Raw genomic sequence first — 16,249 nt, 5'->3', positions numbered from 1 at the left:
TTTGTGTTGTATCAGAATTAAAATATTCTACATCATGAGCAAAATCATGAGAGATTATTCTTGAAGTCAGTATCAGAATTCCCATTGACTTCAAGAGGAGCAAGATCATGCCCAGAGTATCTCTCACTTCCCAGTTCAGAAGCTGTGCTGTGCAGACAGCTCTGCTCAACAGTAATCCCCTTTGGATGAGCAAGAAGTGATGCTGAGAGCTTTCCAAAGGAAATCTCATCTCTGCTATAGAAGCACAAGGAATATTGAATCAGGGATTCAGCACCTAAGGGTGCTCCATAATGGCTGTGGAGGTTCGTTCTCTCTCTCTCTCTCTTTCCAGAGGGACATAAAGAAAATCAGCTAAATGATCTCTTTGTTTTTAAGTGAAGGATGACTAAATACTATCAACGTTCTTTCTTTCAGAGTTCCCTTTAGTTAATCTAGTTTTGCCTTGAATATCTGCAGTATGGGCAATTATGTTTCTCTTTTTGGCAGTTTACTCTCTTGTTAAAACTGTTACAAAAGGCTTCCTACTAACTTTTTTTCTTAATTTTAAATAATTTTGGTTATACTTCCTAACAGGAAAAACTTGTCTAAAATTCCCATAAAACCCTGTAGACAGGGACATATTTTATGTATCTCCTTACCACCTTTTTCTGTTTTTACATGATGAATTTTTAATTCAATCTTTTTTTACTGTAGATGTGCCAAGTTCTTAATCGTTTTCCCCTATAAATTTAACACATTTAGCCCAGATTGAGTTTCTTGGCGTGCAAGAACTACTTAAATCTATTAACTTTGTTCCTTTCATGTGCATCTTTTGGTTAAATTTGCACCAGCAAAACAATTTTTGATACTGGCTTTGTTAGAGAGACTATGTCTTCCTTGTTCAGTGATAAGGCTGTTGTGTGCCCTATATTTAAAAAAAAAAAAAAATCAGGAATTTTACAAGAACTGTGAAATGTTTTATTTAATATATACAGTTACTGAAGTTTGAGCAAATTAAAAGGTAGTATAACATGCATATGATTTTAAATATGCATGTCTGTATAGATGATGCAGAGTTGAGGCATTACCTATGTTCCTTTTGTTCTCATGTAATGCTATTTATTTAGAGATGGCCAAGTGTTCACAGGCTCAAAAGCCATCTGCAAAAGATGATCATAAGGAAAACTTGCTATAATAGTAGTAGATCTTATGTATTCTCATTTTATGAGTTTGGATTACAATGTAACAATCCATCTGGATTTTAAAGTGTACAGACTAGAAAATTAAAGTTTACAACATTAATGAATTCATAGTTCAAGTTTGTTTTTTTTAACATTTACAGTATGGTCTTAATTCGTTTACTTTAGCAAACATTTTGCTTTATTTTAATGGATTTTGATAAAACTGTACCTGTAATCCAGAATACTGTTTTCGTATTAATAGTGAGTTAAAGGAATTTTAAGTACATTTTTTTTCTTCCTGTATATCATGTGCACAGAGCATCAGGTTGGTGTACTAAAAAAAAAAAAGCACTGAACTCCCCCACTCATGTAGGTAGTTACTCACAATGCTACTGCTGCTGTTGATATTGCAGAGCTTGGCTAGCATTCTTATAGCCCCTGTGCTTGCATACTTCACTGGTGATAAGAAAAGGATTACTTGTGGCACCTTCGAGACTAACAAATTTATTAGAGCATAAGCTTTCGTGAGCTACAGCTCACTTCATCGGATGCATCGGAAGTGAGCTGTAGCTCACAAGCTTATGCTCTAATAAATTAGTCTCTAAGGTGCCCCAAGTACTCCTTTTCTTTTTGCGAATACAGACTAACACAGCTGCTACTCTGTTCACTGCTGATGTATTTCTTCATGCGGTTGCAGTGTGGGAAGAATGTTGGATATGTACATCTTTTCCCAAATTATATCTGGTTTTGCAAGAGCATGCCCACACCCTTAGTCAAAACCTTAAACACAAAAGTTGCTCCAAAATGAATCTCTAACACAGATGCAGGTGCCACAGCACTGCTTAGCAATTCTGCTTCTCTACCTGTAGGGGCTGGATACTACAGGCAGTAGCTGAAAGAACATTGGCTTGCCTGTCCCTAACTCTGCTACCACTCTTAGCATTTGTTTCACAAAGATTTGACTTCAACCGTATGGAGAAATACCATGTCAATTCTGCATTCACATTTCTCCTGTTTATAGTTTGAGATGTGCCATACCAAGAAATTTATCTTTCTTATAGATGATCTGTGATATTTAGCAGAATTGTCAGCGGTTTACTTTACGCAGATTCCTGATTAAATGTAAATGCCTGTCTAGTGCTTTCATGATTATAGTTGGTTGTTTTATGCCTTCAACAATAAAAACTAATTTTATTAAACTTTGTTTTGTGCTAAGTGAGTTTGCTTCTTGGCTGACCAAAACTATATTTTTATATCAATATTATCTAGTCAGTGTTTTAAAAATTATTTTTTTTAATTTACCAAATGTTGGGAAAAAATGCTCATGGATGCTGAGGATTGGGCTCCTTCTAAAGTAGCAGGAGCTACTTTGACATTTTCGTATTGTCACAAAATCAATTCATGTAATTTAACCTAAATCTTTAACACTGATGGAAAAAAGGTATCCAGTATAAAAACAATAGAGATAAAGGTTGTAAACTTGTCACATTATAATTGGAATGCTCTTGCTTAGTCTTGAGTATCTAGTGACTTGATAAAAGTTGCGCAACAGCAGAAATCTGTACTGTTTCATAAATATGAGTTGTTTGCCCTGGATGGCTTAGTTCCTGCTGGGTTCATGAAAAGATGACAGCCTATAAGCTATTAAATGCAGAAACACTAAAACGTAAAACTTCTACTGTAACATGCTGTTGCTTTATTTTTTTTCGCTATCATATAAATACTCTGGAAATAATAATCTTTGCTTAATGGTTCTTAAAAGTAAGGGTTTTTTGGTTGTGGGTTTATGAAAAACAAACTTACTGACCACTGCATTGGATCAGGTAAAGATTTAATATAACATGCATATACCCAAGCATATTGCTAAGACTACCACAGCACATACAGCTCTAGTGATAGAAAACACCCCAATGTAGATGTTTGAAATGGGTATGAAAGCAAGATCCATGACAAGAAATAAGTTTGAAAACACTTTGTGAACATTTTACCAGCGTACGCATAGCAGTTGTAGACTTTCTATATCCAAAAAGAACAAACTTACCTCACTGTGGAGGTAATTGGCTTTTTTTTTTTTTAAATAAAAAGCAAACACAATCCTTCTTGCTTCTTGAAGGTAAATCAGAATCACTGGTTGATGTAATTTGCCGTATGAAAACATTACAGGAGTTTACATCTCATTTAAGCTACTGCCAACAGCCAGGATTAGACAGAATGACAAAATGGGTTATTCAGCTACTCTGGTTTGGCAATACTTAATTATTCCAGGTTTTCTTAAAATCTCATGTGTGAAAAGGAATATCAACCACTAGTTTTAGCTTGTGCTTATATCTAGAAAGAACTGAGTGCCCTACTTGCCTCACTGGCATTTCTAACAGGCTGTGGGCAGTGTTTAGCCAACCTAGAGCAATTTGAATAATACATCAAATCTGACTTTAATTACTTTGCTCAAGTTTTCCTGTGTTTGTCATGAAATCTCAATATGGTTTAAAGTTGGCAGAATATCTAATAGTTATGCAGGGATCAACTAATTGACACAAGCCACTTTGCACCTTTTAAGAAAAACAAATACCAAGGATTTTTTTTTTAAATGAAGAGATGGACACTAAGAATTCATTTTCACTTTCTAAGAAGTGCAGTAAAACATCTCAAACTGATGCAAATATGGTATCAAGCATTATTTTTTATTGATTTGAAGCTGACATCATGCTCTTACCACAAAAGAATAGTTTAAATTGGGAAAGACAAAATTTCCAATGCCAGCCAGACGACGAGAAGACGTACTTTATGCAATTTTGAGAAAAGTTCTGTTTACATATAAATCAAGACATTACTATAAAATTCTTCTTAAGATATAGATTTAAGAATGCACTGTCTACGTAGTTTACCATGTAAAGAAATAACAAATGTCAATTCTGTTAGTATTCCATGGTAAATTAGAAAGAGAAGCAGTCCTTTTAAAAACAAAAGCCAACCAATTTTTTTTCTCGAGCTGGCTAATTGTTATGCATAATATCGTTTTAGAATTTAAAATGCTAATTCATGGTCTTATAACAGAATAAAACCTATTTAATAGCAATTTACTAGCCTTAACAAGCATTATACCAACATACTTTATTTTCTAGATTAACCCTGTCACAGAATGGAACTAACTTTTTGAACTGAATTTTATTCATTTCCTTGTGACTTGATGCCATTCATAGCTCTCTAATAGGTATTGGTTCATATGCCATATCCCCTATGCACAGAGAGTGCTTTCTAGTTTTCCTGTGGAAAAGTGTTTGCTTTATATATCCATCTAGCAGTTTTAACCCCATGTATCACAACAGTGGCAAAAAAAAAGTACATGGGTAGCCATGTTAGTTTGTATCCACAAAAGCAACAAGGAGGCATCTTAAAAACTAACAGATCTATTTGGGCATAAGCTTTCATGGGGGAAAAAACCCCCACCATGCATCTGAAGTGGGTTTTTTACCCATGAAAGCTTATGCCAAATCTGTTTTTTAAAAAAACAATTCCTATATTTAAGCATTAAGGTATTCCTGCAGCAGTCTCCATTTGTAAGTGCACAGAAACTTGCCTTTCATTTCTATAGCTGATATAGCAGTGGTGATTAGTCAGTTTATAATTAAAAAAATGGTGTGCAGAAAGTCTTAAGTTCCCATTCTTGTGAGGAATGGCATCACCCATTCAAATACAGTAATAAAAAGCTATAAAAATAGAGCTGAATTAACCATAGACTTCCAGAAAAATTCTGCAAATTAAGACATTTTATTGGGGGGGGGGGAACCCTACCAGATAACTGCTGGTGTTTCTTAAAAGTAGAATAATTAACTTTAGATTAACCGATGTTTTTGAACAGATAAGGCTTCCAGGAGCGTATAACGTGAGTCATGTTGGCAAAGGGAGCATTCAGTGTTGCTTTCTTCTAAATGAGCAACCTGCAAACAAATCACATAAAAGGATTCAAACTGGGATAGTCCTTAAATCGTTATAGGAGACAACCCTGAGAACATCCTATTGCTCTGGCCATTTCTGTAGCTGAGTTTACATAAATAATGGGTTTAATTTACTTTTTCTCTAAAGACATTCAAGTGAAAAATTAGCATTTCAGATCAGGCCTAATCTGATTATTATAATGACTTAGCTACATTTTTACATCTCAATGTGCAGTGAGAGGGGCTTTATTCCTATGCCATTGAAAGCTTAACTTTGCATCTTTTTAAAGGCAGATCTCCTACTCCCTCCTCCAATGGCAAACACCCTAAATTGCAGTGATTTCTCTGGTAAGGGTGGGTTGTTCTGTAGCTTGGTCAGCCTGCATCCTTATTCCAGGCACCCTGCGCTCCTGTAAACTCTTCTGTGAATCAGAGTAGCAGCCGTGTTAGTCTGTATTCGCAAAAAGAAAAGGAGTACTTGTGGCACCTTAGAGACTAACAAATTTATTAGAGCATAAGCTGACGTGCTGTGGCAGCATCCGATGAAGTGAGCTGTAGCTCACGAAAGCTTATGCTCTAATAAATTTGTTAGTCTCTAAGGTGCCACAAGTACTCCTTTTCTTCTGTGAATGTACATATATGCAGCACTACTATTTTATGCCTGTATAGCCATAGTTGTTGGCCTGTTACCACTGAAAAGTATAGCCCAGAAATCAACTTTGAATGCATACTTTTTTTCTGAAAAGAGATTAAATATAAACTCATGGGGTTTTTTATACCACCTTTCATATTTTAAGCATCTTGCTGCACTTAAATAGTAATGAGTTAAACACTGGTTCTACCCCAGTTACCTATGCAAATAGAGCAGGCATTATTTACTCAACTATAGTTTGACAAAAACAAATTTTAATCACAGGAAATGTTAACCAAGGAATCTTGCTCATACTAGGGGGAGAGGGCAAGCAGAGACTGTTTTAATCTGGTTTCAGATTAGCAGCTGTGTTAGTCTGTATTCGCAAAAAGAAAAGGAGTACTTGTGGCACCTTAAATTTGTTAGTCTCTAAGGTGCCACAAGTACTCCTTTTCTTTTTGTTTTAATCTGACGAGCAATATGCCAGAGCATGAGAGTGAACATGTGACCCAGGGACTTAAACCTGATAACCTTCAGGTTCAGAAGTAAATGAACCATACTATAAACTTTGGCCATATGTTTACTGTTAATCTGAAAGGAATTACAATTCAGAGTATAAGGAATCATTAAAGCCTATTCAGGGTGTTTAACTGATGAATACTGATTTAGTTACACCGCCCTTATATAATGCAAAAAAGACTAGCTGCAGATACAGTTGCAATCCACCTCCTAATTTACCAGAAATCAACACTTCTAAAAATACACACTCACTTCTGAGGGATTTGAAGAATGTTCATTTTCAGTCTTTGGTTTTTAAGCCACAGAGAAAATGAAACCTTTAGCACTTTGCAAGTATATTAATGCACAGCCTTCAAAGGAATAAAACTGGCTTAATTATTAAACATACTCCCTTACCTTCTGTAAGCCTGGCCTTTCCTCCAGTAGGCTGGCACAACACAGTTGAGCACCCAACGCACAGAACCACTGTCTGAGCATGGCTGAACACTGTGGTGATCTTGTAGCATCCTAAAAGGGAATGTTGGTAAACTTATAGTTAAATATTTAAAGAGACATAGCAAAGTCTGCCTCTATTTAGTTTACAACTTTCCTCCAACAAAAGGTTGGTAATTGCAAGATACTAGACAATTACATTTAAAAGCTTGTGATATTAGCAGTTGGACATTGCCTACAACAATACAAGTTACTCTAGGATGACACACAACTGTTCTACTGAATCAAGTCTCTGAAGCCTTGTCTACGCTATTTAGTTAATCTCTCACTATTATGACTCCATGTGGGCAGGATTAGATACGACTGATTAAAATACCAAGAACTAGCTTACATTCGTACTCCCATTATTGGTACTACCAGTGCATTTGGAATAATGAAAGATTTACAAAAGTACAGCTAAGAGCAGCTATTGTGTGTCACCTGAACAACAGGTTTAGCTTTTCTTTGCCAAAACCCCATCCATTTCACTCAAATTTTTAATATACATTTGGGAGAAAAATCTAAGAGCCTGAAGCATAAGAGAGCTCCTAAGTCAGTCCTCTGGCAAAAACAAAGTGAAACCCTGCTATTCTAATATAAAAAGCAAACCCTCTTTATTGGAGCACAGAAAATACACTCTTTTCCCTTTAATAGCCACAATTAGGAATGATATTGAATTGACCTTTCATTATCAATCTTCACCGCACATAAGTTTCATTATTGTTCTCCATAATGAAACGGTAAAGCTCTTAAATATTTACCTGGACACTTTACATCCATAAAGTAGGAATTTGGACTCTGCACCAGACGTTTCTTTTTGTGCTTTCTCTTCTCCTCCTCTAGAGATGGATGTGCTATGTCTCTATCCAACTAGATTTAATAGGAAAAAAGGGTAAGTCATGGTATTGGATGGTAAATACTGCTCAATCCAGTTATATTAGTTGGATGGGCGATTTCCTGTTGAGTTTATGCTGCTGTTTTGTTCCTAGTTAGTATATGTATATCCATACACCAGTTCCAATGCTTTGAAACTAAAACCAACAGCACATGCAAGCATTTGTGTGATAGAAACACCTGCAGTACCACCACTACCTTTGGAGATGATGCTTATTGTAATAGGTTCCAGAGTGGTAGTTGTGTTAGTCTGTATCAGCAAAAAGAATGACAGGTTTCAGAGTAGCAGCCGTGTTAGTCTGTATTCCCAAAAAGAAAAGGAGTACTTGTGGCACCTTAGAGACTAACAAATTTCATGGGCTAAAACCCACTTCATCGGATGCATGCAGTGGAAAATACAGTAGGAAGATATACACACACACACACACACACAGAACATGAAAAAATGGGTGTTGCCTTACACACTATAATGATGAAGTGAGCTGTAGCTCACGAAAGCTTATGCTCTAATAAATTTGTTAATCTCTAAGGTGCCACAAGTACTCCTTTTCTTTTTGCGAATACAGACTAACACAGCTGCTACTCTGAAACCTATAATGAGAGTGATCAGTTAAGGTGAGCTATTATCAGCAGGAGAAAAAAACCTTTTGTAGTGATAATCAGTATGGCCCCTTTCCAACAGTTGACAAGAAGGTGAGAGTGATAGTGGGGGGGGATAATAAACATGGGGAAATAGTTTTACTTTGTGTAACGACCCATCCACTCCCAGTCTTTATTCAAGCCTAATTTAATGGTGTCCAGTTTTCAAATTAATCCCAATTCAGCAGTCTCTCATTGGAGTCTGTTTTTGAAGTCTTTTTAAAAAAAAAAGTCTTCAAAAGCAGATTCCAACAAGACTGCTTAATTGACACCTTCTTGTCAACTGTTGTAAACGGGCCATCCTGATTATCACTACAAAAGGTTTTTTTCTCCTGCTGATAATAGTTCACCTTAATTGATCATTGAGGGGGATGAGGTGGATGAGGCTTTCTTCCGGCAACTCACGGAAGCTACTAGATCGCATGCCCTGATTCTCATGGGTGACTTTAATTTTCCTGATATCTGCTGGGAGAGCAATACAGCGGTGCATAGACAATCCAGGAAGTTTTTGGAAAGCGTAGGGGACAATTTCCTGGTGCAAGTGCTAGGGGAGCCAACTAGGGGGAGCGCTTTTCTTGACCTGCTGCTCACAAACCGGGTAGAATTAGTGGGGGAAGCAAAAGTGGATGGGAATCTGGGAGGCAGTGACCATGAGTTGGTTGAGTTCAGGATCCTGACGCAGGGAAGAAAGGTAAGCAGCAGGATACGGACCCTGGACTTCAGGAAAGCAGACTTTGACTCCCTCAGGGAACAGATGGCCAGGATCCCCTGGGGGACTAACATGAAAGGGAAGGGAGTCCAGGAGAGCTGGCTGTATTTCAAGGAATCCCTGTTGAGGTTACAGGGACAAACCATCCCGATGAGTCGAAAGAATAGTAAATATGGCAGGCGACCAGCTTGGCTTAATGGTGAAATCCTAGCGGATCTTAAACATAAAAAAGAAGCTTACAAGAAGTGGAAGCTTGGACATATGACCAGGGAAGAGTATAAAAATATTGCTCGGGCATGTAGGAAAGATATCAGGAGGGCCAAATCGCACCTGGAGCTGCAGCTAGCAAGAGATGTCAAGAGTAACAAGAAGGGTTTCTTCAGGTATGTTGGCAACAAGAAGAAAGCCAAGGAAAGTGTGGGCCCCTTACTGAATGAGGGAGGCAAGCTAGTGACAGAGGATGTGGAAAAAGCTAATGTACTCAATGCTTTTTTTGCCTCTGTTTTCACTAACAAGGTCAGCTCCCAGACTGCTGTGCTGGGCAACACAAAATGGGGAAGAGATGGCCAGCCCTCTGTAGAGATAGAGGTGGTTAGGGACTATTTAGAAAAGCTGGACGTGCACAAGTCCATGGGGCCGGACGAATTGCATCCGAGAGTGCTGAAGGAATTGGCGGCTGTGATTGCAGAGCCCTTAGCCATTATCTTTGAAAACTCGTGGCGAACGGGGGAAGTCCCGGATGACTGGAAAAAGGCTAATGTAGTGCCCATCTTTAAAAAAGGGAAGAAGGAGGATCCTGGGAACTACAGGCCGGTCAGCCTCACCTCAGTCCCTGGAAAAATCATGGAGCAGGTCCTCAAAGAATCAATCCTGAAGCACTTAGAGGAGAGGAAAGTGATCAGGAACAGTCAGCATGGATTCACCAAGGGAAGGTCATGCCTGACTAATCTAATCGCCTTTTATGATGAGATTACTGGTTCTGTGGATGAAGGGAAAGCAGTGGATGTATTGTTTCTTGACTTTAGCAAAGCTTTTGACACGGTCTCCCACAGCATTCTTGTCAGCAAGTTAAGGAAGTATGGGCTGGATGAATGCACTATAAGGTGGGTAGAAAGCTGGCTAGATTGTCGGGCTCAACGGGTAGTGATCAATGGCTCCATGTCTAGTTGGCAGCCGGTGTCAAGTGGAGTGCCCCAGGGGTCGGTCCTGGGGCCCGTTTTGTTCAATATCTTCATAAATGATCTGGAGGATGGTGTGGATTGCACTCTCAGCAAATTTGCGGATGATACTAAACTGGGAGGAGTGGTAGATACGCTGGAGGGGAGGGATAGGATACAGAAGGACCTAGACAAATTGGAGGATTGGGCCAAAAGAAATCTAATGAGGTTCAATAAGGATAAATGCAGGGTCCTGCACTTAGGATGGAAGAATCCAATGCACCGCTACAGACTAGGGACCGAATGGCTCGGCAGCAGTTCTGCGGAAAAGGACCTAGGGGTGACAGTGGACGAGAAGCTGGATATGAGTCAGCAGTGTGCCCTTGTTGCCAAGAAGGCCAATGGCATTTTGGGTTGTATAAGTAGGGGCATAGCGAGCAGATCGAGGGACGTGATCGTTCCCCTCTATTCGACACTGGTGAGGCCTCATCTGGAGTACTGTGTCCAGTTTTGGGCCCCACACTACAGGAAGGATGTGGATAAATTGGAAAGAGTACAACGAAGGGCAACGAAAATGATTAGGGGTCTAGAGCACATGACTTATGAGGAGAGGCTGAGGGAGCTGGGATTGTTTAGTCTGGAGAAGAGAAGAATGAGGGGGGATTTGATAGCTGCTTTCAACTACCTGAAAGGGGGTTTCAAAGAGGATGGCTCTAGACTGTTCTCAATGGTAGCAGATGACAGAACGAGGAGTAATGGTCTCAAGTTGCAATGGGGGAGGTTTAGATTGGATATTAGGAAAAACTTTTTCACTAAGAGGGTGGTGAAACACTGGAATGCGTTACCTAGGGAGGTGGTAGAATCTCCTTCCTTAGAGGTTTTTAAGGTCAGGCTTGACAAAGCCCTAGCTGGGATGATTTAACTGGGACTTGGTCCTGCTTTGAGCAGGGGGTTGGACTAGATGACCTTCTGGGGTCCCTTCCAACCCTGATATTCTATGATTCTATGATTCTATGATCACTCATTAAAGTGTGTATGGCAACACTCATTTTTTTCATGTGCTCTGTGTGTGTGTATCTATCTATCTATCTACTGTATTTTTAACTGTATGCATCCAATGAAGTGGGTTTTAGCCCATGAAAGCTTTTGCTCAAATAAATTTGTTAGCCTCTAAGGTGCCACAAGTACTCCTCGTTCTTATTATAATGTAATAGAAGATACGCTATTACATCAGGTTTCAGAGTAGCAGCCGTGTTAGTCTGTATTCGCAAAAAGAAAAGGAGTACTTGTGGCACCTTAGAGACTAACAAAATTATTAGAGCAGCTAGCTGTAGCTCACGAAAGCTTATGCAGCTGCTCTAATAATTTTGTTAGTCTCTAAGGTGTCACAAATACTCCTTTTCTTTTTACTATTACATCATTCTTTCTAATGCAATGTTTCTCACTATTGAACTAGCTGCATGAATAAATTCATGTTTCAGAGTAGCAGCTGCGTTAGTCTGTATTCGCAAAAAGAAAAGGAGTACTTGTGGCACCTTAGAGACTAACAAATTTATTTGAGCATAAGCTTTCGTGAGCTACAGCTCACTTCATCGAATGAAGTGAGCTGTAGCTCACGAAAGCTTATGCTCAAATAAATGAATAAATTCATCACTCTTGACTAAAGAAAATCAGATGCGAGTAGTGGAATAAAGAAAACTGGCAATGATTTCTGGATAGTTTGTTTCAGAGAGGATTTCCAGTTCTACAATCTATCTTGGTTTCAAAAATCAGTGTGAAAGCATTAGGCTGCCATCACTGGAAAGGCTAAGTGGGTTGCTGGATTAGGCATTTCTACACAAACAAAACAGGAATGGCTGGAAGAAACAAAGCTGCTAAAACCATCCATAATGGAACTGATGATTAAAGAAAACTCCTAAAACCTAGGCCACTGAGCTAACTCAAGGTAGCTGGAGTGCAGCCAATAGGCCAACCCCAGTACCATGTGATTGATTGTTCCTTGAATGCTTTTGAAAAGACAGCCCCACAGTTGCCACCTGCTAATCTGATGGTTCAGAACAGATTAAACCAATTAAGCACCCAACCCTCTCAAAGTGCAAACAAGTGTCCTCCTTGTTACCACAGCAGAAATTAAACGGGGGCCCAGTGTGGTCTAGAGGGGGCTCAATCCGCCTGTCTTTGACTTGAATGACTAAACTTTGTCTTCACTAGAGCAGGATGAGATATAACCCCCGCACTGGACTCCCTCCTGGCAGAGATAGTCCACGCACAAAATAAAGGGAGAGGAAGAGGGCAGGAAAAGGGATTTGGGAAGGTCCCACAGCGGGGCCCCTCGCACTCTCAGCCCCACTACAGGGAAGAAGGGGATGACGGGCAGGCTCAGCAGCCAGGCCCCTGGCATCACAGACCCCAGGACGGGCGATTGGAGCACCTAGGCCCGTGGCATCACAGACCCCAGTACAGGGCAGGACGGGAGATCGGAGCATCCAGGCCCGTGGCGCTCTCACTCCCCTTTGGCGCAAGGCTGCTATATTCCGAGAATCCAACCCGAGAAGCCTGTAACCGGCGTCCCGGCACGTGCCAAGGGCACTAGGCCCCCTCAGCCTCCCGTAAGCACGCGGGCGCCCTGCTGACGTCGCCGCCCCCCTCCCTCCACAACGTCCCGGGTGTCAGTTACTCCGTCCCCCAGTGCCGTTAGTGTCACGTGGCTGCGCCAACTCCCCAGTGTCCCTCCCGCCCAGCGCAGTGCCACGATAATCCGCCCCGCGTCACATCTCTCCAGGTCACGAGGGGGAGGGTTGCCCGTGAGCGGCCCGCGCCACGGGCCCCGGAGCTGGATCCCATACACAGGGCTGGGGGGGGGGCACATTCCTCTGGCCGCAGTCTGAGGCCCTTCACCCCACCCTTCAGGGGGCTGCCAAGGTGATTCACTCGCTGGGGCCCCAACACTGTAAACAAAACAACTCACAGGCATGTTGTCTCCCCAACCGGAAGTACCCTTCGAGTGAATGAGCAGTGAACGGGGCGGGCCTCTCGGGCCACGGCAACGAATTGGCGCTCATAGTCCGACTTCCGCTTCCGGGAGGCGGCGCGCAAGAAGCGTGGTGGTCTTTTCTCTATGGTCCCCGCGGCGCTTCCCTCTCGCCTATGGCGGGGCTTGGTGAGTTACGGGTCCCCGGGCGTTTTTCAATTCGCTTCCCCCGGCTGAGTCCTTCCGCCTCCCCGGGCCTTGCGCTGCGATGTGAAGACCGTTAGCCAGCCTGGATCCCGGCGGCCGGCAAGAGCCCCGCTTGCAGCTTCCCACACAGACAGGACGGAGGTGGGCACTATCCGGCCGCTCTGCGGGGAGACCCCCAGGCCCTGCGGCCTGATACGCAGCCCTGATCCCAGCCGACCCACGCCAATGACGTGCTCCGAGGGTGGATGGCTAGCTCCTGGGCACCCCTTCCTGAGAGCGCCCCGAGGCCTGGCTGCCCCTGCGGAGACCACGGGGCCCTGCACCCAACGCCGAGGCTAGCCCTTCAGGAGTGACCAAGCGAGACCCACAGAGACGGAGGGCGAGCCTCAGGCCCGGCTCTCTACAGTATAGAACATTGGCGCTACAAAACATCTCTTCTACCCAGAAAACCTTCCTTATTCTGCAGGAAGTGCCCCAGGACCCTGTAGTGCAGAGGTTCTCAACCGTTCCAGACTGCTGTATCCCTTTCAGGAGTCTGTTTTGTTTTGCGTACCCCAAGTTTCACCGCATTTAAAAATGACTTGCTTACAAAATCAGACATAAAAATACAGAAGAGTCACAGCACACTAGTGCTGAAAAATTGCTTACTTTCTCATGTTTGCCATATAATTACAAAAAAAATCAATTGGAATATAAATATTGTACTTACGCTTCAGTGTGATACTTGAGCCTGTGTTTCACTTGTGAGCCTCCTCTGAAGCCCATGCCCTGCCACCCGAGACTGAAGCATGGAACTTGGCTTTATGGGCCCCCCCCTGTGGCGTGGGGCCCCAGGCAATTGCCCTGCTTGCTACCCCCTAATGCTGGCCCTGCGCTTGTGACCCCCTAAACCTGTCCTGTGATCCCCCTGGTGGTCGCAAGCCCCAGGTTGAGAAACTGATCTAGAAGAATTGAGTACGCCCTGGGAGACCTCTGTGTACCCCCACAGGTATGCATACCCCTAGTTGAGAAACACTGCTGTAGTGTTTCAGGCCATTATATAGGCTTTCCACTTTTAATGGTTTCTTCTCTAGGGCACACACATTGAGTTATGACACAATAACAGTAAACTGACAGTGTCTCTCGATGATCTAATGTGTTGACAGTAGGAGCATTTTAAAAATTATATTTTTGTATAATTTTTAGATTAAAAAGAAAAAGAGTACTTGTGGCACCTTAGAGACTAGCAAATTTATTTGAGCATAAGCTTTTGTGAGAAGTGAGTTGTAGCTCACAAAAGCTTATGCTCAAATAAATTTGCTAGTCTCTAAGGTGCCACAAGTACTCTTTTTCTTTTTGTGAATACAGACTAACATGGCTGCTACTCTGAAACCTTTTAGATTAAAGCACTTATAATACAAATTGCATTATAAATGCTTTAATCTGAAAAGACTCCGCTAACACTTGGCTCTGTTTACTGTCCTACTAGTTATCAATACAGAGCAGCTGACTCCAATTCTTGCTTTATAATACTTTCCTCTCCCTTCCAGTCTTTTACCTTCAAATGTATCCTACTTACCCATAGGTTGAATATAAAAATGTAACAACCAGATGGTTGTTTCGGGAGGAGGATTATAAAATCCTTCGACCAAGACAATACCTTCATTATACATAACTCACCAAAGAAATGACAAAGCATTTGTTTGACATCTCCTCCTCCTTTTCCCCTCCTACATTACCATTCCCTTCTTCTAATTTTTCTCCTGCTAGAACGCTCTAATGCCTTATGAAGATTTTTGAGTTAGAGTTTACATTAAAAATAGAGGTTTTTAGGGAAGGAGAGGCACAGGTGCATAATCCAAAAGCAGATGTCAGCACCACGGTTGAGTTCTCGTTCTCTATTTTGAGTTTATTTGGAGCTTCATTTTGTAGTGTTTTCGCTGCTTACAGTGTCAAAGTGTGAGTGCTTGCCACTGTCAGCTCGGTGCTCACAATGTCTCCTTAGATCCCTCTGTGCACCCCCTTAAAAGCAAAGACTACAGCTGCAATTCAAATGTTAAAAAAATAAAATACAAGTTTATTTTGTTGCAGAATATGAACAGGAAAATAAAGATGTTGAACATCAACTGTGTAAAGGGGTAACTTGAAAGATTCCTGAAGATGGACTGGAAACATCAAGGTCCAGTATAATAGTAGTTATGTTTAGAAAAAGGTGACTGAAAACTTTTTGTTGTCTAACAGCTGAAGTTGAGCTTCTCTAAATGCATGCATCATAGTGTCCTTTTGCTGAACTATCCCTTTTTGCATAGAATCCTTCTCCATAGCAGTTGCAAGGCAGAACTTGAGTATCCTGCTTACCCCCTGTTTCACTCAGTTCTGTTCCATTCATTGCCTTTTGGAGATGGGATATTTTTCTGGGGTTTGCTCCATGGTGTGGTCAGAGTATATGGTGAATTTTGATTAGAAATTATCTTCTTGATGTACACAGATTACAATATTATTTTTCCTGGACTTGGTCTACACCAGTTATTCTCAACATTTTTTCATTTGCGGACCCCTTTTGAAATCTATTGTTTGTGTGTGTATATATATATAGAGAGAGAGAGAGAGAGAGAGTTGAATTCTGTTCAGTTAGCCCTGCCCTACCCTGTAAGTGCAGAATACTATTATATTTAGTTAGCTGACTCCAAAAGCTGGAGAACAAAGCTCATAATGATGTGCAGTTAGATGGAGTTTGTAGAAGGTTGAAGCAGTTCTGGGACCCGTGGATTCCACGAATGCTTAAAATAACAGCATCTAGAAGGGTCTAAGAGCTACCCGTGTATTTCAAACCATTCTGTTGGTGTTTGAAATCTTATAGTCTTACAACAACGCATTAAAATCTCCTAGAACTTCTGACCCCTTGAGCAAAAGATCTTAATTTTCTGAGTTTTGCCACTACTGAACAAGTTCTGCATTCAGTGGGCCTATCGGTTTT

The 16,249-nt window shown here is 41.3% G+C and overlaps 1 protein-coding gene across 1 annotated transcript; it reads right to left on the bottom strand.

Annotated features, from left to right (window-relative positions):
- Positions 1-3,823: 3,823 nt before the first annotated feature.
- On the bottom strand, positions 3,824-14,006 carry RPS27L (ribosomal protein S27 like). Its single transcript, XM_038420134.2, has 4 exons — positions 13,084-14,006; positions 7,478-7,586; positions 6,642-6,752; positions 3,824-5,098 (listed from the first exon to the last, which is right to left on the bottom strand). The coding sequence occupies exons 1-4, from the start codon at positions 13,087-13,089 to the stop codon at positions 5,070-5,072; spliced, it is 255 nt and encodes an 84-aa protein (XP_038276062.1). The 5' UTR covers positions 13,090-14,006; the 3' UTR covers positions 3,824-5,069.
- Positions 14,007-16,249: the final 2,243 nt, after the last annotated feature.

This window comes from Dermochelys coriacea, chromosome 10, assembly GCF_009764565.3.
Source record: "Dermochelys coriacea isolate rDerCor1 chromosome 10, rDerCor1.pri.v4, whole genome shotgun sequence".
Lineage (NCBI taxonomy): Eukaryota > Metazoa > Chordata > Testudines > Dermochelyidae > Dermochelys > Dermochelys coriacea.
Note: the sequence above shows the minus strand (reverse complement) of the source record. Positions and strands in the feature narration are given on the sequence as shown.

Bases quoted from the DNA above. Each gene is read 5' to 3' on its own strand.
- RPS27L (XM_038420134.2), bottom strand. The intron at 6,753-7,477 runs GTAAATATTTAA...ATTCCCTTTTAG, and splicing joins TATGGATGTAAAGTGTCCAG to GATGCTACAAGATCACCACA. The intron at 5,099-6,641 runs GTAAGGGAGTAT...ATTTGTTTGCAG, and splicing joins AAAGGCCAGGCTTACAGAAG to GTTGCTCATTTAGAAGAAAG.